This window comes from Drosophila ficusphila, unplaced genomic scaffold (genome assembly GCF_018152265.1).
Source record: "Drosophila ficusphila isolate 14025-0441.05 unplaced genomic scaffold, ASM1815226v1 contig_791, whole genome shotgun sequence".
Taxonomy (NCBI): domain Eukaryota; kingdom Metazoa; phylum Arthropoda; class Insecta; order Diptera; family Drosophilidae; genus Drosophila; species Drosophila ficusphila.
In genome coordinates this window covers 6,473,490-6,490,617 of record NW_025064737.1, presented here as the reverse complement: position 1 = coordinate 6,490,617, position 17,128 = coordinate 6,473,490, and the positions used below count along the sequence as shown (strand labels likewise).

General features: G+C 41.8%; 1 protein-coding gene across 6 annotated transcripts in view; it reads left to right on the top strand.

Moving 5' to 3' along the window:
• Positions 1 to 17,128, top strand: part of LOC108101075 (glutamate-gated chloride channel) — a 40,157-nt gene that overhangs the window by 11,763 nt on the left and 11,266 nt on the right. For 3 of the 6 annotated variants that reach the window (XM_017205273.2, XM_017205269.2, XM_017205270.2), the window contains exons 2-5: positions 9,301 to 9,439; positions 10,581 to 10,693; positions 11,050 to 11,117; positions 17,006 to 17,075. In XM_017205273.2, coding sequence (XP_017060762.1) covers positions 9,378 to 9,439; positions 10,581 to 10,693; positions 11,050 to 11,117; positions 17,006 to 17,075 — 313 coding nt within the window. In that variant the 5' untranslated portion in view covers positions 9,301 to 9,377. Of the gene's footprint in view, positions 1 to 9,300; positions 9,440 to 10,580; positions 10,694 to 11,049; positions 11,118 to 12,865; positions 12,934 to 14,562; positions 14,634 to 17,005; positions 17,076 to 17,128 lie in introns of all 6 variants that reach the window. The other 3 variants (XM_017205272.2, XM_017205268.2, XM_017205271.2) reach the window with 2 other exon arrangements.

The window sequence follows — 17,128 nt, the reverse complement described above, 5'->3', positions numbered from 1 at the left end:
TTGGAGCAAACCGAAAGCAATAAGCAGTTGCCACTGGGCCATAAAACAAACAGCCAGCCCCCCAGAACCCCCAGAAACCCCAACCCATTGCCACCCCATCCAATCCACTCTGCAGTCTGTGAAAATGCAATCAAGTCGCTGCTGTTGCTGATGCTGCCTCTGCTCCTGTTGGTGTTGCAGCTGCAGCTGGAGCTTAAATCGCCGGCGACACCAGAGGAGAAGGCAACAAAAAGTGTCAATTGACAATGAAACCGAAATGCGATGGCGGGGCTCCTCGGCAAGTCACTCCGTGAGTCAGCAGGACATAAAATCCCCGCCCTAGTAAGTGAGTCTGCTTTCGGTTAACGATTTGGCCATTTGGCCAAGCACTTTCATCCGCCACCTCTGCTAGTCGAGGTATCAGCTGCCATGGGGGCGTATGCGCAATGCCAACTATTTGCGGGGAGCCCTTTGCGCAAAAGTTTGGCGCCCAACTTCTCCCTCCCATTGGAGCCTTCAATCTTAAGAGTTGCTCGGCCAACTTAATTGAAATGCGAAGTAAGGCATTTCAGAGTGTTTGTGCCGGCAAAAAGTTATTATGGATAACTCCGATTACCCATCAACTAAAGTGAAAGGCTCTCTCTCGCATGGAAAAGTTTCTTTCCGATGTTTCCGAGATGATCAATGGCCAATAAATGATTAAGGGCTCTGAGTGCAGATATTTCGAATTTTCTCTGATTTCGTTACCAATCAATACATGTACTGGTTTGTGTGTATGTTACTCAATAAGTCGTCGGCTAGCAAGTTTTTGGCACAAGCAACTTGGCCAAAAGTGACAAAAGTTGAAGTTCATATTACTTTTTCAATTCGAAAAGACCCCGTTTTGGATTGGCCCCAAATTTAATTGCCGACACACCCTCAGTGATTATATGGCATTTTATTTCAACTGACGTGCAGACTGCACATTTACTGACATTAAAATGCACTTTGACAGACATTGGATTGCCCGCTGGCTGCCCTCCAGTTTGCACAATGTTTAGGCAATTATTTACTTTGGTTGCCACGCACACAGCCGTGCAAGCTCACACACACAGATATGCACACGCACACACACACATGCAGTGGGGGAGCTGACATGAAGCCCCGAAAACAGAGCCCCAAAAGCTTATCTTGACAGCCATTAAATGGCCGCAAAGCGCTGGAATATGTGATTTATGTATGTGAATATATCGGTGTTTAGGTGAGTGAGCGTGTCTGTGCCAGTGTGTACTCTATGTGTGTGGGTGTGTAAGGTGGTTTTTTTTTTTTTTTTTTTTTTTTTTTTTTTTTTAGTCCACATGGACGTTGGCGTACCGCAGTACACTCAAGTGGCCCTTGTGAAACCAGGACTGCGCCTGTTTATTGCACATATTACTGCCCCCGGTACAACCGTTTGGTATTACCTCGGGGGGGAGTATAGCCTTAGAGGCTCCTTCTGTTGGCTTGTTCCTCGCTCCTCAGCTCCTTCATGACGCTATTCGCCATTTTTGCAGCTGCCTCCCAATTTGAGACGCTTGTCAGCATGTTGGCGACCAGGTTCTCTGGTGCCAACGGCTCGCCGCACTGTCTTTGTAGCTCATCCCTCTGTCTGCTGAACCTTGGGCAGGTAAAGATGACGTGCTCAGCATCTTCTGGACAACTAGTGCCACATCTTGGGCAGAACGGGTCTTCCGCGTGCCCGAATCGGTGGAGGTACGCTCTGAAACAGCCGTGGCCGCTCAGGAACTGAGTCAGGTAATAGTTTACCTGCCCATGCGTCCTTTCTAGCCACACCTCTACCCTAGGGATGAGCTTGAATGTCCACCTGCCCCTAACGGAGCAGTGCCATCTTCGCTGCCACTCAGCAAGGGATCTCTTCCTGCTTTCCTCTAGGGAAACCTCGTGTGCGCATGCAAGCTCGCGTATGCCTACGTCGAATGGCATCATTCCGGCCAGAACTTCAGCTGCATCTCCTGAGACCGTTCTAAACGCGCTGACGATTCTCAGGGCACAAGTTCTGTAGACCGCTCTTACCTCTTTCGTATAGGTCTTGTTTGCTATGGCGTCTGCCCAAATTGGTGCCGCATAGGTCGTTATTGACCTAACGACGCTGCTCAGTAGCCGTCTACGCAGCTCCTTGGGTCCCCTCGTGTTTGGCATGATGCGGGCCAGTGCTGAACAGGCTGTCGAGGCCTTCTCGGCTGTATACTTTAGGTGCTCCTTGAAGGAGAGCCTGTGGTCCAGGATTATTCCTAGATAACGTCGTACATAAGGTTCCACAGCGTCGGCCCGAGGACCGATCCCTGGGGAACTCCTCCCGTGACTCTGTATGTTTTCCTTCCTTCATTGGTCTCGTAGCGTAGCACTCGTTGGCTTAGGTAGCTTTCTATAATTCGGGTTAGGGTTGGATCAATGCCCTTGCTGACCAGGCATTCTAGGATCCTTGCCCAGCTAGCCGAATTAAAAGCATTTTTGACGTCTAGCGTCACCACCAGGCAGTACTCCTTGGTGCCCCACCGCCACCGTTTACCTTCAATTGCTCTAGCAGCAAGGTTTACGACTTCTTGGATAGCCTGCTTCGTAGAGCGAGCTTTCCTGAAGCCGAACTGGGAGTCGGACAGACCTCCTGCGCTGCTGATTGAGGTTTCTAGTCTGGAGCATATGACCCGTTCTAGGGCTTTGCCAGCGGTGTCTAGTAAGCAGATCGGTCGGTATCCTGAGGGGTCTTCAGGCACTTTACCTCCCTTTGGGATCAAAACTAGGTTCTGTCTCTTCCAGCACTTGGGGAACACCCCTTCCGAGATGCACCTGCTGAATAGAGAGGCAAAGTAGCTTGGTTGAAGCTCAATGGCCTTCCTCATGACCGCGCTCGGTATTCCGTCGGGGCCGGGAGCTTTCCCTGGTTTTATTCGCCGCGCTGCTAGCAGGACCTCTTCTTCTGTCACGCAATCGGGGGGGTATCGGTCCAATTCACATTTGCCAACCTGTCTATCCGTCTGGGCTGTTGATGCGGGAATAGGTGGACTACTATTTTCCCCAACAGATCCGGGCATTTTGGGCTAGATGGCCTGAAAGCGTGCAGCCTCTTCATCGCCATTTTGTATGCTGTGCCCCAGGGATCCGAATCCGCCTGGTCGCACAGTTCCAGGAACAGCCGTTTCTTGCTCTCTTTTATCAGGACTTTGAGCGCTCGCCTCTTCTCCTTGAAGGTGCATTGTTGGGCGGCGGCGTGGGTAACCCCACGTCTTAGTGCTCTCTGGTATGCTCGTCTGGCACGGAAGCATTCTTTCCGAGCTTTGGCAATGTCGTCGTTCCACCAGTAGACGGGGTGCCTGTTAGGCCCATTTCCAGTCTTTGTCATGGAAGCATTGCATGCCCGGGTCACGTATGCCATGACCTGGTTGGCCATGTCTGTGGCTGTGCCACTTGGGTGCAGTCCTTGCAGCATATATTCGAAGACATCCTTATCAAGGGATTCCGGTTTATATCTACTGACTCTAGTAGGTACAGGAGCGAGAGCCCGGCTACGGATAACCGTTATGATCGCTTGGTGGTCACTATGGGTGTAGCAATTGCTTACATTCCACGACGTCCTGGGTACGAGCGTGCTGCTTACAAACGTCAGGTCTATGGCAGATCCTGCATTTCCTCTTCTGAACGTGTTTTCGCGCCCGTTGTTCAGAAGGGTGACCTCCAGCGCCGCAAACGCGTCAAGAACGGCTCTCCCTTTCGAGTTTGTACTGACGCTACCCCAGTCGATCGCCCATGCGTTGAAATCGCCGGCGATTAAGCATGGTGACTTGTCTCTCGCGTCCCTGACCAGTAAGTCAAGTATACCTGTGAACTCCTCCAGGCTTAGCGATGGAGGGAGGTAACAGCTATATACGTATAGCCAGCCTACTTTAGCTCTTATGAAACCCTTTTCTGACATGGAGTCTGTGAGTGGAGTGGCGTGTTGTCCACAGCTCCACGTCGCTGCCTTTCGCAGCTTGTCCCCTGCCCACGTATTGGAGGGTTTTATGCGATAAGGTTCACTCAGGATGGCAATGTCGGAACTATTCTCCCTGAGACTCTGTGCTAGCAGGTCTTGCGCTGCTTCACAATGATTCAGGTTCAGCTGATAGATGCGGATCATCGTTGTCCGATTTGGGTTAGCGCCTTTTTACGGTATGGACACCTGCCACTAGTAGCCGTGTGGTCCGTGTCCTTTTCACCCTTCCTGGCGCATAGTATGCATTTGGGACTCTTCTTACAGTCCCTGGCTTTGTGGCCAGATTCGCCACATTTAAAGCAGTTGTCTCTGCAGTTGGCCTGTTCGGGACATCTGCTAGCCATGTGACCGTAATCCATGCACTTGTAGCAGCGAGTTGGCTGCACTTTTCTCCTTATGCGGCATATCACCCAGCCCACCCGAACTTTTCCCGCCTCCACCAGTTTGTTCACCGTGTCTGCTGGGAGTTTAAGTGACGCGGTCTGTGTGCCGCCGTATGCCTTCCTGTATGAAACTATAGAGGACCTGGTGACTTGGATTTCACCAAACTGGGTTATCAATGCCTCCAGTAATTCCTCTTCTGTCGTGACCTCGTCGATGTCCCTGACCTCGACCAGCGATGTCTCAGTCAGGGTCCTTACTTCTGCTTTAGGTGGTGTGGGGATGCGTGCGTGTGCATTTTTAACAGGATCCCGAACAGACAGACAGGGGTACGAACTTCTAATCGCGCTTATCTCGCGACTCCTATTTCCCCATCGCCCCCCACAACGCCTTTGTCCATCAATTTTATCGCCTTCGGGGTGCTGTTTAGTTTATTGACCCATTCGAGACTAGGTGAAAGCGGCAAAGACCATGTAACGGCAATTTGTTGGCGGCAATAAATCCGGCAAATTATTGGGCAATTTTCATGCGAGTTAATTTCCAGTTAAAGTTCAGATTTCACCACCCTAACATCCTATAAATAGAGCAGACATGCAGGACCACGTTTGATAGATGATTCCGCCTCTTTTGGGGCTAATAATAGGGCGCACACATTTGATCCCTCAGCCCCTCTAATCCCCACCCCCTCACCTCCCCCTTCCAGGAATTCTCGTCGGCTTTCATTAATATTTTGCTGGGTCGCACAAACAATGTATTGACATTTCAATTAATTATGAGTGAGCGTGTGGGGGCGGGGAAAGGGGGTGGCGACTGGACGCAAGCTGTGACCTTTTGGTCCTGTCAGCTGAGTGATATGAAATCCTGGCCTGACATTTGCGAGATGCGAGCGGAAAGTTTGACAAAGTTCTGCCTGACAGCCATATACCAAAGTTTGGTGTGGAAAATAATATAGCGAAGCCCGCTAACTAGAATTTATTGTCATAACAAAGTTCTGTTAATAGTTAAGTTTAGTTATCGTTAGAAATTTGAAACACTTTCATCAATAATGTTTTGATTAAAAATGTTTGGTAAATATGCTGCTTTATCAGTTCACATTTTTTTCCATGTTTAACAGATACTATAATTGTATTAATTCTTATAACTTTCTTAATGTTCTTGAATAAAAACACGTTTAACACCCTTCTTAAATATTTCAGCTAGTACATGTAACTTTCTTTAGCAAATCTTTTAAATCTTTAAGTGTACTAACCTTAAGGAACCTTTTTACTATTTAGAATATTCCTTAAATTCCCTCATCGATTTTGAGATTACTTTGGCTTGAAAGGGGATGCGAAGGGACTTGCTTGTTAGCTATGAATCACATCCAATGTAGTTGGTAAGCTTTCGCAATCTGTTCGAGCCACTCACGTCTGCAACGCACTTTGACCTTTCGAGCCAGCTCCCCGTTTTGTTTATCCAGCGTTTCATTTCGGGCGCCCAAACGTGTCATCAGCTGTTGCCGAACTCACACAAATAACCACAGTGATTTCAATGTTTATCAAACTGTCTCCTAAATGTTAAAGTTAAGGCGCCCGTCGGAGGTGAGCTTTATTCAAATCCTGGCTGCAGAATATCACTCACACGCACTCACACACACACACATACACGAGCGAAAGAGTCCTAAATGGCAAAATGCTACTAAGCCCACTTACTTACAATTTAGCAGAAAAATAAAGCGAACGAGAGACAGGAAGAGAGAAACAAAATCATATGGCGAAAACGAGAGTGTAAAATTTTTTGCATACATAAAACGAGGAGCAAAGCGTAAGGGCAGCAAATAAAACAACAACAAAATGAATCCAGCTTTATTACTCACGCATACACCCACACCCACACACACAGGCGCACACAGCATCACATACAACACTTGACTTTATTCAGCAGCCATCGCAAGTGCCTTAATAGTGTGCGTGTGTATCCGTGGGGCGCTCATATGTGTTGGTGTGTATGTGTTTGGATGTGTGTGTGTGTGTGGACTACTTTCTGGTGCGGGCGGCAGAAAATCCAATCAACATAACGAGCTACAAGCGCCGCTGAGCGGCATAAAACGCAAAAAATATATACGACTATGTGCGGGATGTGATTGTACGGCCTGCGTTTGTGTGTGTGCGTTGAGATTGCATACATACAGCACGCTCTTTTGGCCAGGACACTGCAAAAAATAATGCTGCTGGGGATCAGCAAAAAGCCATAGGTCAAGAGCCGACTCTAAGCCTCATAAATCAGCTTTCGGAAAAATCTTTTTCAAGTGCCAACTGGAATTTAAATGTGCTCGGTTCGACGAGCTGTCTACAAATTCTCTTAGAATTAATACCAAAGTATCTATGAATCTAAAAAGATTTAAAATATATATCTAACTACGTTTATCAGATTAAAGCCCGTTCAAGTACCCAGCTAAAGGACACAACCAAAAGATTATAAATAGTTCTAAGGATCTATAAATTACCTTTTTAAGATTGGGTACATTTTGCTAAAACGAATTAAAGTCGTTCAGTTGACGAGTTTCTTAAATTAAGTCCATGCTTGCATACAAACATTTATATTCATTTTTATATAATTTTATAAAGATATAAACAAATTACCAAATTTTTTAGTAAGTAATACGCACTTAGCGAGCCAACAAGATATTATGTGCTAATCAAAATAGATAAGTTGATTAAGTTTTGTTCATTTTGATTCCAAATCCAAAGCAATCCTTGCTATATAAAAAAAATGATTGGAATATAAAATAAACCGCAAATCACCACCAACAAGGTGGAGATTCCGCAATCTCAAATTTAACAAAACTACCGTCTTCGGCCTTCTCAATCTCTATTTTTCCCAGTTTGCACGTTCATTCAACTCGCAGCTTGGCAACAACAAGCGGCCAAAACAGCTCAAAAAGCTGGCGCTGAGGTAGACAAGCGCACAAGTGTTGTTGTTTTTATTGTCGGTGGCGAACAGTAAAAACATTGCCAAGCTCAAAAGTGTGTCGACTCGTCACAAACATACACATACACATGCACACACTCACGCACAAACAAATGAAATAAAAGTAAACCCATTTACACCACACACACAGTCGGCAGTCCTTTTTTTTTTCTTGTCCAAGGGGTAGGCAAAGGGGGAGGAAAAGCGGAGGCAAAGGGGTGAAGAGGGGGGATCTTTTGGGCTGGGGATTGGCGCCAACCGCTTGGCAAGCTGCAAATGTGGGACATTTGGCAGTCGCAGTCGCATTGTTAACTTTCTTTGACAGCGGGCCAAAAAACAAAATGGGGAAAAGAGGAAAGAGGGGGGAGGAGAAAGGAGAAAGAAGGGAGAAGGAGGATACCAGGACCGCCTGGGTGCATGTCCTCAACTCAGCGGCGATGTTGCAGCTGCAGCAACTGGGTGCATGTATTTATGGCACAAAATTGCAGGCGCAGCAGCGGCAAATTAACACAGCACGAATGCAAATTTCGAGCGGGGCAGCCTGTTGCCAATCCGCACCGAGAACCCATTGCCATTCTGAGAGCCCATTCCAATTTCGACCAATTGATTATTTGCATGGGGTTCTGGCGGCAGCAACAACTGTGAAAGCCCCACTCGGTCATGGCCACGCCAATGTGCCGCAGAGTGCGTGTGTGCGTTGGTTGCTGGGTGGCTGTGTGTGTGCTAGTGAGTGTGCTGGGTGCTAGTATGTGTGTTCTTCCTTGGGCGTCAGTTGTGGGCGTGGCATTTGGTCACCACAACGCACTTATCGCCCATGCACAGCACGTCGTCCGTTGGAGTGGAGAAAAATGCTTATAAAGGATTAATTCGATTCCAATATTCGCATACGCAAACGCATTTCGCATTCGGCATTCTGTAGTCTGTATTCTGTATTCTGTATTCTGTTCTCTGAACTCGGCATTTTGCATCTCCGGCCGACTGAAAGCTGGTCAGCAGATATGTACATATATCGGGGATATTGCCGGTCATTGTTGGCATTGTTTTAAATGCCCTGACCATAATGATTGTTGCAAAATGAAAGCGAGAAGAGCGAAGAGTGCCATTTTCAGGGTATCGAAAGGCAATTTGCATTGTTTGGGGCATCCTGCAAAACAGAGATTTTGGTATTAAGAGGGCCAATTAATAAATACACATGCTTAAGCCGTAGAAAGCCGGGGTCTTCAGGAACTTAATTAAACCAACAAAGGTGAAATTCTTAATTGGAGAAAATTTTCATACTACAGCTTTATAATTAATGTAATGAATTAAAATGCATGTTTGAGTTTAGTTAAGCAAATGCATTTGCATCCCATTTATTAAGTTCCTTTGTATATCGCATATATAATTACAAACATCTTTAAATAACAACACTTACTTTTTTCCCTGAAAGAGCATTTGTAATTGATATCCAGCTTTAAAAAATTCCTTGGCATAGTCTTTTATAGTCGGCTGAATGTGTTGAGCTGCGATTGCAATTTGCATTTTTCATGAATGCGAGCCAGCATAATGGATTCCCTGGGCAACAGATTAAAGCAGCATTACGGTGTCAAGACCTTTTAAATTTTCAATTTCCCGCCTTGGCACGAGAGTATTGCAGAATTAATTGCATTTATGGCCACATTTTGCATACGCAAAATGCATTAGCACACCGACAAAGGCCGAAATGGACGAGGTGTGTGGTGTGTTGCATAGATTGAGATTGTTGCATTTGATGCACCGGCACAGACAGCCAAATGGCATGTTAATTGGCCTAATTCGATGGCCAATTCAATTTAACACGTCGCCCAAGACCTGAGAGTCGGTTAAATCAGAGGAATTTTGGCAAGCTCGAAATTATTCAATGGACACTTTGATTTTGCGGCGATGCTATCGATGTGATCATCCAATCAGTTTCAGTTTCAATTTAGGCTTCAGTGCTAATTGCTTAATATTTTGCATTCCAGGTCGCCCACCACAGGAGGCTGCCACGCCCCCCATCCAGGAAGCAGGACGCACGGCACACCACACCACCACCCCCAACATGGGCAGCGGACATTATTTCTGGGCGATCCTATACTTTGCCAGCCTGTGCAGTGCTTCACTGTAAGTACTCGCTTTCCCGGCTTCACTGCACTCAGACAAGCACACGACACTCGCAAACAGTAGCTGCAAAATGTAAATCGCTTCATAATTTGTCTCCCGCTCCACTTTCCATTCGTTTTACACTTTACTTATTTTTTGCTTAATATTTCGCCGCGCGGCTCTCGTTTCGCGTGTTTCACACTGTACTTGGTCGGCAAGTGGCGTTCAAAATGCGATTTACATACAATTGCCGTTAATTTGGGCCAGCCACGCCCCGCGATGCCAAGCAGTGATGACGATACATTTAACCAAAAGCAACTGTGTATACACTGAGAAAAGCCTTGCCTTTTTGCCTAGTATTCAAGAATATATTGCAAGACAACATAATAAAATTACATAAAAGTAAGCTCTCTTAAGGCATTAATTTCTGTTTTAACTTTAATTAATAAAATTAAACTAAATTTGTGCAAATAATATTCCAAATCTGTTCATATGAACAATTGTATTTTTTTAAGAGTTCAAAGTTAAATATATTTTATGAAAGACATTTCTCATATTAATTTATATGGGACTAAATTTTTCTCTGTGTATACACATATTGGTTAATGTGAATTCAAGCTGAACTAGTAGTGTATTCGTGAGCTGTAGTTTGCTTTTCAGTTGTTGCTGATTCAGAAACAAACGCCCACCATTTAGCCGCCTTCATCCACTTGAATTTCCATATCCTGTATCACACACACTCCACCAGGACACCTCATTAAAATGTAATTAATTTTCGTGTAATTTTTTGTCGGAGCATAAATTTTGGAATTATTTACGCTCAAGTCGAGGTCAGAGTCAGCAGGAATGTGACTTTGCCTTGGCTTTTGATAAGTGCGACAGTGTATAATACCAACGATAACGATGAAACGAGCACTTTCCACACTCTTAATCAATTTGTACATATTTATTATTGAAAGAGAGAACAATAACTTGCTGTACATTTATGCAAAACTTTTCTTTTATGCGATTTTTCGAACAAAAGATTACTAACAATTTGCTCAGCTAATGTTTTTTCCAAAACTTCAATACCATTTTAATATTTAATTATTCAAATTGCCCGATTAACTGAAGCAAACGTTTTTAAATTATACATGCGTACCTATCCGTATCCTGATTTCAGAGCAAATAATGCCAAAATAAATTTCCGAGAAAAGGAGAAAAAAGTCTTAGATCAAATTTTAGGTGCAGGCAAATACGACGCCCGAATACGACCATCCGGAATAAATGGCACAGGTGAGCATAAATTCAAGCTACCCTTTAAATATTTTAACCGAACCATAAATAATTTTTAGTAAATCTTTTTGTTTCAACTTTTATTTGTTTTGAATAATTTTGTTGGCCTTTCGTTTTCAATATGTAAATATATTGGAGAAAGCTATCTGTAGGAAAGCTGTATAACAAAATTATGGATCTTTTAGCTAATGTAAGCCTTTGCTTAAGTTAAACGAAATCCAATACCAAATCATCTCTAACTTAGCTTAGTGTGCCAATCAGATCGAAGCATTATTTAGCCTAGTTAGATCAGCTCAATAAGTTAACCGTTTTACATTTACGTCGAAAACTCACGTTTAAACCAAACTTTATGCCAGATGGTCCCGCCATAGTCAGAATCAATCTATTCGTACGCAGTATTATGACGATTAGTGATATTAAAATGGTAAGTCGCACCTGCAATCGGAGCCAGTAAATTCGATATCGGCACTCGAAATCGATAGATTGTCCCCCACAAGACCCTCGCTCAGATTCTCTCACTCTGTCTTTTGCTATCTCACTCTGCCTCATCATCAAGAAATTAGAAAACATGAAAGTTGTCTTGGTAGCCTTGCAACTCACACACACACTAACTACTACTACACACACACTTGTTTTTGCGTTTTGCGTTGACTCGTTCTCTAATTCTCTCGATACATACCAAATATATAATGCGAATATATGTACATCCGATGCTAAGTATTTGCGTTTGATTTTTGCCACATTTCGGCAGTTCATACCTGTTCCTCTTTTTTGTACACTTCTGTTTTCGTTTCCGTTTCCTTTTGTTATAACAAAGCTGTGTTTATTGTGTCTTATTAAAGATTAAAAGCAAATACCCATGCTAGGTTCATAAAAGTCACATCCTATTGGGAATGGAAAAAATCATTGCCTACTTATGTGGGCTATTCGAAACTTTTTTAGTTACTTGCGATCGATGCTTTTCCTTTATTTTTTTTTAACAGGTTCTTTAATTTAATACTAATTTAATTAGCACTTTGGAAACAATCCCTGTGATTTTCCATTACCCTTTTGTGTTATTAGTACCAAGCCAACAATAATCAGGTTTAAAATCAGTTAGTGAAAAAAATATTTTTTGCATTTTAAAATCCCATCAAATAATATTTATTTTAAATACGTCCTGGGTAATAAACCTGTTCAAGTGCTCCAAAGTTATATGACTTTCGAACTGTCAATTAACGTGTTTTTATGTAATAAGTACATGTGTTTGCTGTTTAAAATCGATCGAATTGCCACCCAAGTTAAAACCATCAATTGCTCCCTGTTGCAAGTGTTCAGTTTTTTCGAGCGATTTTTCCCATTTTAATTACCAGTAAAGTTTTGATTTCGTGTGCAGTTCATTTTGTTGTTGTCATGTTGACTTTTACCACAGCAATGACATTATTAATTTTTTAACGGCCGCATAAATATTTGAGAATAGCTCGGCACAATAACATCCACGTATTTGTAGTCCTGAATCACCGATTGGGAATGGTCATTAAAAGCGACACATAAGCCAATGAATACAATCCATACACTTGCCAGCTCGATAAATATTAACTATTAAGGCATATCAATTAGCACAAGCCACGATGCCCCTCGGCATTTTGGGAGCAAATCACACAGATTCTGTTGTATTCCGTTCATGCCACACATACGAACAAATTCCCCCCACCACCCATTCGTAGAGAACCCCCCCAATAAGCCACCCTCGAAGGTCACAAAAACAACTCATAGACAAACAACGCAACTTTAGTAACGTACATAAATTCTAGCTTAACTTAGGTATATAAAAAACGCAAACAAAACGAAACAAAAATCGAGAAGAAAATATTCTTTGACTTAGCTTAGCTTTGTAAGCAAAACTGGAAGCGAACTTGCTTAGCAACTTTTGTATCCTAGCAAGTAAGCAAAAAGGAAAACAACAACCGGGAGGAAGGCTATAAAATAAAACTTTATTACAGAGAGAGAGCAACATAAAGGCATAAGGACTGCCGAATATGGAAGGAGGTGCCCCTCGCCTCCTTCGCTGGTCATTTTAAGTTTGTTTTTAGGGGTTTGGACCCTGCGGCAGCTGTTAAAATTTGTAGTATATTACATTGAAAACATTGTGCAAATCGGTGAATATGTCTATCTATCATGTATCGCCTGCAGATGGTCCCGCTGTGGTGCGCGTCAACATATTCGTTAGGAGTATATCGAAAATCGATGATGTAACCATGGTAAGTCGGCGCATCCGCAAACTATCAAATCCAAAATTAAAAAACCCGATAGAAAGTCAGGTCCCCCCGACCCTTGACCCCAAGTGGATGCCCCAAATGTTGACCCATCTCTGTGTTAGGCTGTGTTCTGCTCCTCCACTCGAGTTACTGCTGTTAGGCGTCGGGAAAAGCAACCCAGACACTCGAAATGATACAAAACTATATGTATAAACATGGAAAATATTAAATATATATTTATATATATATATGCTAACGTACTATACTTTATCTGATATTGGTATCTATAACACATAATACCTTGTTTGACTATCGATGTGGTATGATTTCGTACTTGAGTTATTTGATTTACCTTAGATTTGCCTTCGGTTTGGGTTCTTAGACAACGAAAGCAAAACTCACTAATTGGTTCATTTTTAAGTTATCGAATTTTCGATTGCATTCAAAATTAGAGTTTTTGGTTTGTTAGTTTGCATTGGTAACTCGAATTTTCTCACTGCATTTATATTATATTTTACTCTCATTCTAACAAAGTGTAAAATAAACCATTGAGTTTGCTGTTTTGTAGTCAATCAAACGAATTACAAAACATTGTGAAAAAATGTCTTTTTGGATCTCTCTTTCCCACACAGTCTCTATCTCTCTCTCACTGCCTATCGCCTCTATCCCTTTCTTTCAAAACATAAAATAATCCAACTTAGATTAATTTTCTTCACTACGCTCTCTCTCTACCTTTCTGTATAAATTTATAAATTTCTACTAATAATTATTAATTAATTAACTAATTATTTATAACTGTGATGAGTGGTGCAAGCCATCTATTTAGCCTTCGTCTGATAATTATGAAAATTATTTTTAATTGTGCCATTTGCTTTTTAACCAAAAATTTATCTGTGAAATAAACGATGTTGTTTAATTTATGCTATTCTATGTACTTAGTGATAAAATAAATTCAACTGTGAACTGTTAAGTTTTATCGTGTGCTTTGTATGTGTGTCCCCAACCTTTGTTTTTCCAACTCCCCTTTTTCTGCCCTGAAAACCTTCCAAACAAAGTTAAGTTTAAAATTGTCCTTTTATTCTAACCCGGTGACAAAGAAATTACTCGATGCGTTATGATTTGAAAGCAAAATTTAATAAATCCGTTCCAGGCAACAGAAGGAAAACTAATTGAAAATGTGTGGCATGCATTTTTCAAAAAGCACTATAACAAAAATAATACACAGAACGGACGGGAAACAAGTAAATGCAATTAGAAAAAACTAAATACATTCATAGATTTTAATAGACACAAAAACATAGGTATGAAACAGAAAAAAACTAAAACCACAACCAATTTCATTCTTCAATGAGATCCATGCAGACATTTTTCTCTACACATTAATTCGATTTTCCAATTTCACCCATGCAAATGTGTTTTCTTTTGTATCAGTTTTTTGTTTTGATTTTGATTTGAAAACACACATTTCATACACACAGAAAATTCATCAAAATTGTACAAATTAAGCCAGTTTATGTAAAGCAATTTTAGTTAGCTAGTAAGTATAATAACTAGTCTAAGAACAATTCGGCGTTATGAAGGCGGAAAAAGGAATGAGAATAGATCCGATTTTGATATGATGATTGATTTTAGATAATAATGTCACCACGGTGAGAGTGAACATGTTCCTGCGCTCCATTTCCAAAATCGACGACTACAAAATGGTGAGTCCCGGCTGAAGCACTGCAAAAAAGTTAAAGAACACGACCACTCAACTGCTACAGTTACAAACGATTAAGTCCCAAGCGCTTACTCTCACTTTGCTCTAATTGTGCGTGCGTGTGTGTGTCTACAAAAGTTAATCCAGTAATTTGGGCCTATTAAATAATTGCATTAATAATACATGTCCTTCGGTGTGTCTGTGTGGGCGTATATGGGTGTAAAATATATTACTTAGTCGAATTGCGCCGATTCGTCGGGTCTGTTTCAGTGGAATCTGTAAATTGTCTTTACAAATATATACATATATATCTGCAACCTGTACAACTTAAGCAAGCCAAATATGTTAACAATATCAGTGTACTCGTATTGTTGAAATATAATACTATAAATACTACTCCCAGTACCTGTACAAAAATATGTAAAAATACGTCCTATTATTTGAGGTCCCTTTTGATTTTCGATCTTTTCGAACGACAGCAAGAACCTGCTTTTAGCTTTCTCTCCACCGCCAACCGATGCCACTGCCAGCGAGCCAAGCGAAAGCAATCGAAGCCACGATTTTATGAACTAAGTTTTAGTTGTAACTTAGGCTAGACTTAAGGCTTAGGTCGGAACAACCGCACGACAAAAACAGACGCTCTCACCCACCATCACCACCAGTACCACTACCGCCACCACCACCACCACTATCAGCACCATCGACATCGAAACCACAGTCCACAAATGCCGCCCACACCAGCGCTCATTCAGTTCAGTTCAGTTCCGTTCGATTCGATTCGGTTCTTTCACTTAACTTCATCATTTTAAGCCACCTTATTGCAGCCAGCTTTGGGCTAAATAAAACCCATTGAAAATGCTTACCACACACACGAATAAAAACGAGAGTGTTCCAGCTCTATTTAGGTTCTGTGACAGGGCTAACTGTAAGTACAAGCAATGAGATATTATATCATGCCAGCGCCAACAGAAAAACTAAATGGGAAAACCATTCACAATCTCCATTTGTCCAGTTCGGTTTCCGCTGTCAGGAAAAACCCGGGTAAAAAGCGGACAGCTCCGACAGCCAGCGGCTGGTGCAAAAAAAAACTCACAACACATTTAATTTGCGCCACGTTAAAATGCATAAAGAAAACAGTCATAAATAAAAAGCAATTATTTGTAATAATTATTCAAATTTATTTGTTTTCACTTTGCTTAATTGGCAAGTGTTTACAATAACAGTTTCCCCTTTCTGGGATTCATGAAATCACGAGATAAATATCGAACATGTTATGTTACTAAACCAACAGAGTTTCCATGCAATTTTAGTTGGATTTGGTTGATCTTTTAATTAAAATCCCATTTACTTTCTTTAAGTCCCATCTCTTGTGGAATGGCATGAGTTTTAACAAACTTACAAACTAGTTTTTTAAGCATGCACTTTAGAAAGTTATTCTTAATTAATATTGCATTTGACTTCCGCTGAAGTTTAAATAACTCAGCTTATAGAAGTCACCTAAGCATTAGTATTAATTATAAGTCTTATTATCTCATACTTTAATACTCGTTTTCAAAGAAATAACAAATTCTTGCCACTATATTTTTGATACGCTTTTATTGAATTAAGGAATTATTAAGATATTTTTAAGTTAAACTAACATATAATTTCAAGGTTTTGTTTAAGAGAAAAGAATTTATTCAAGGTTTGGAATGTGTGTATGTATAAGAAGCCTTGCATTTCGCCTGCTCGTTTTGCTTTTGTCTTGATGTGTTTTTTGCCTGCTTTTAGCCTGCTTGCCCATTTTTGAACTTTGAGTGTGCAACACGTCGCATGAGGCATTTGGTTGCATTTTGCTCAGAAATGAAATATTTATTAGCCATGACAAGATATACCATCAACCCGAACAATGCCGAGAACATTTCAAACTAGCAGAAACCCAAGCCAAACGACAGTTAACCACCATACTCTCTAAATATATAATATATATATACGAATATCAATATATACCACTCAGTTATACAAATAACAACTACTTCGCCTCGCCTTGCTCGCTCTTTCATACTTAAACAAAAACAATCTTTGCAAACGTAAAGCTAAAGCCCCTCCAAACCAAAAATCAAATTCAATTAAATAAATCGAACTGCAAGCCACCCCCCATTCAAAAGTCCTCTTAACACACAATCTAAAAAATTGAAAAGAAAAGAAAAGAAAACTTGAAAGAACTCCCTTTTCAATTCGACAAAGCGAAATTTGCATTGTAGTTGAGATTGAATTCCCGCAAAGCTCCCAATTTACTTCGTCTACTAATGAGAATTTCACTCTGTCCACCCACCAACCAACCAACACCATCCACCGCCCACCTGAACCACCATCTGTGAATTAAAACGCCAACAGGAGTACAGTGTGCAGTTAACCTTCCGTGAGCAGTGGACGGATGAGCGCCTCAAGTTCGACGATATCCAGGGTAAGTTTTGGGGGAAGATATAAATTGTACAGAGAATTTACAATATCTTCATT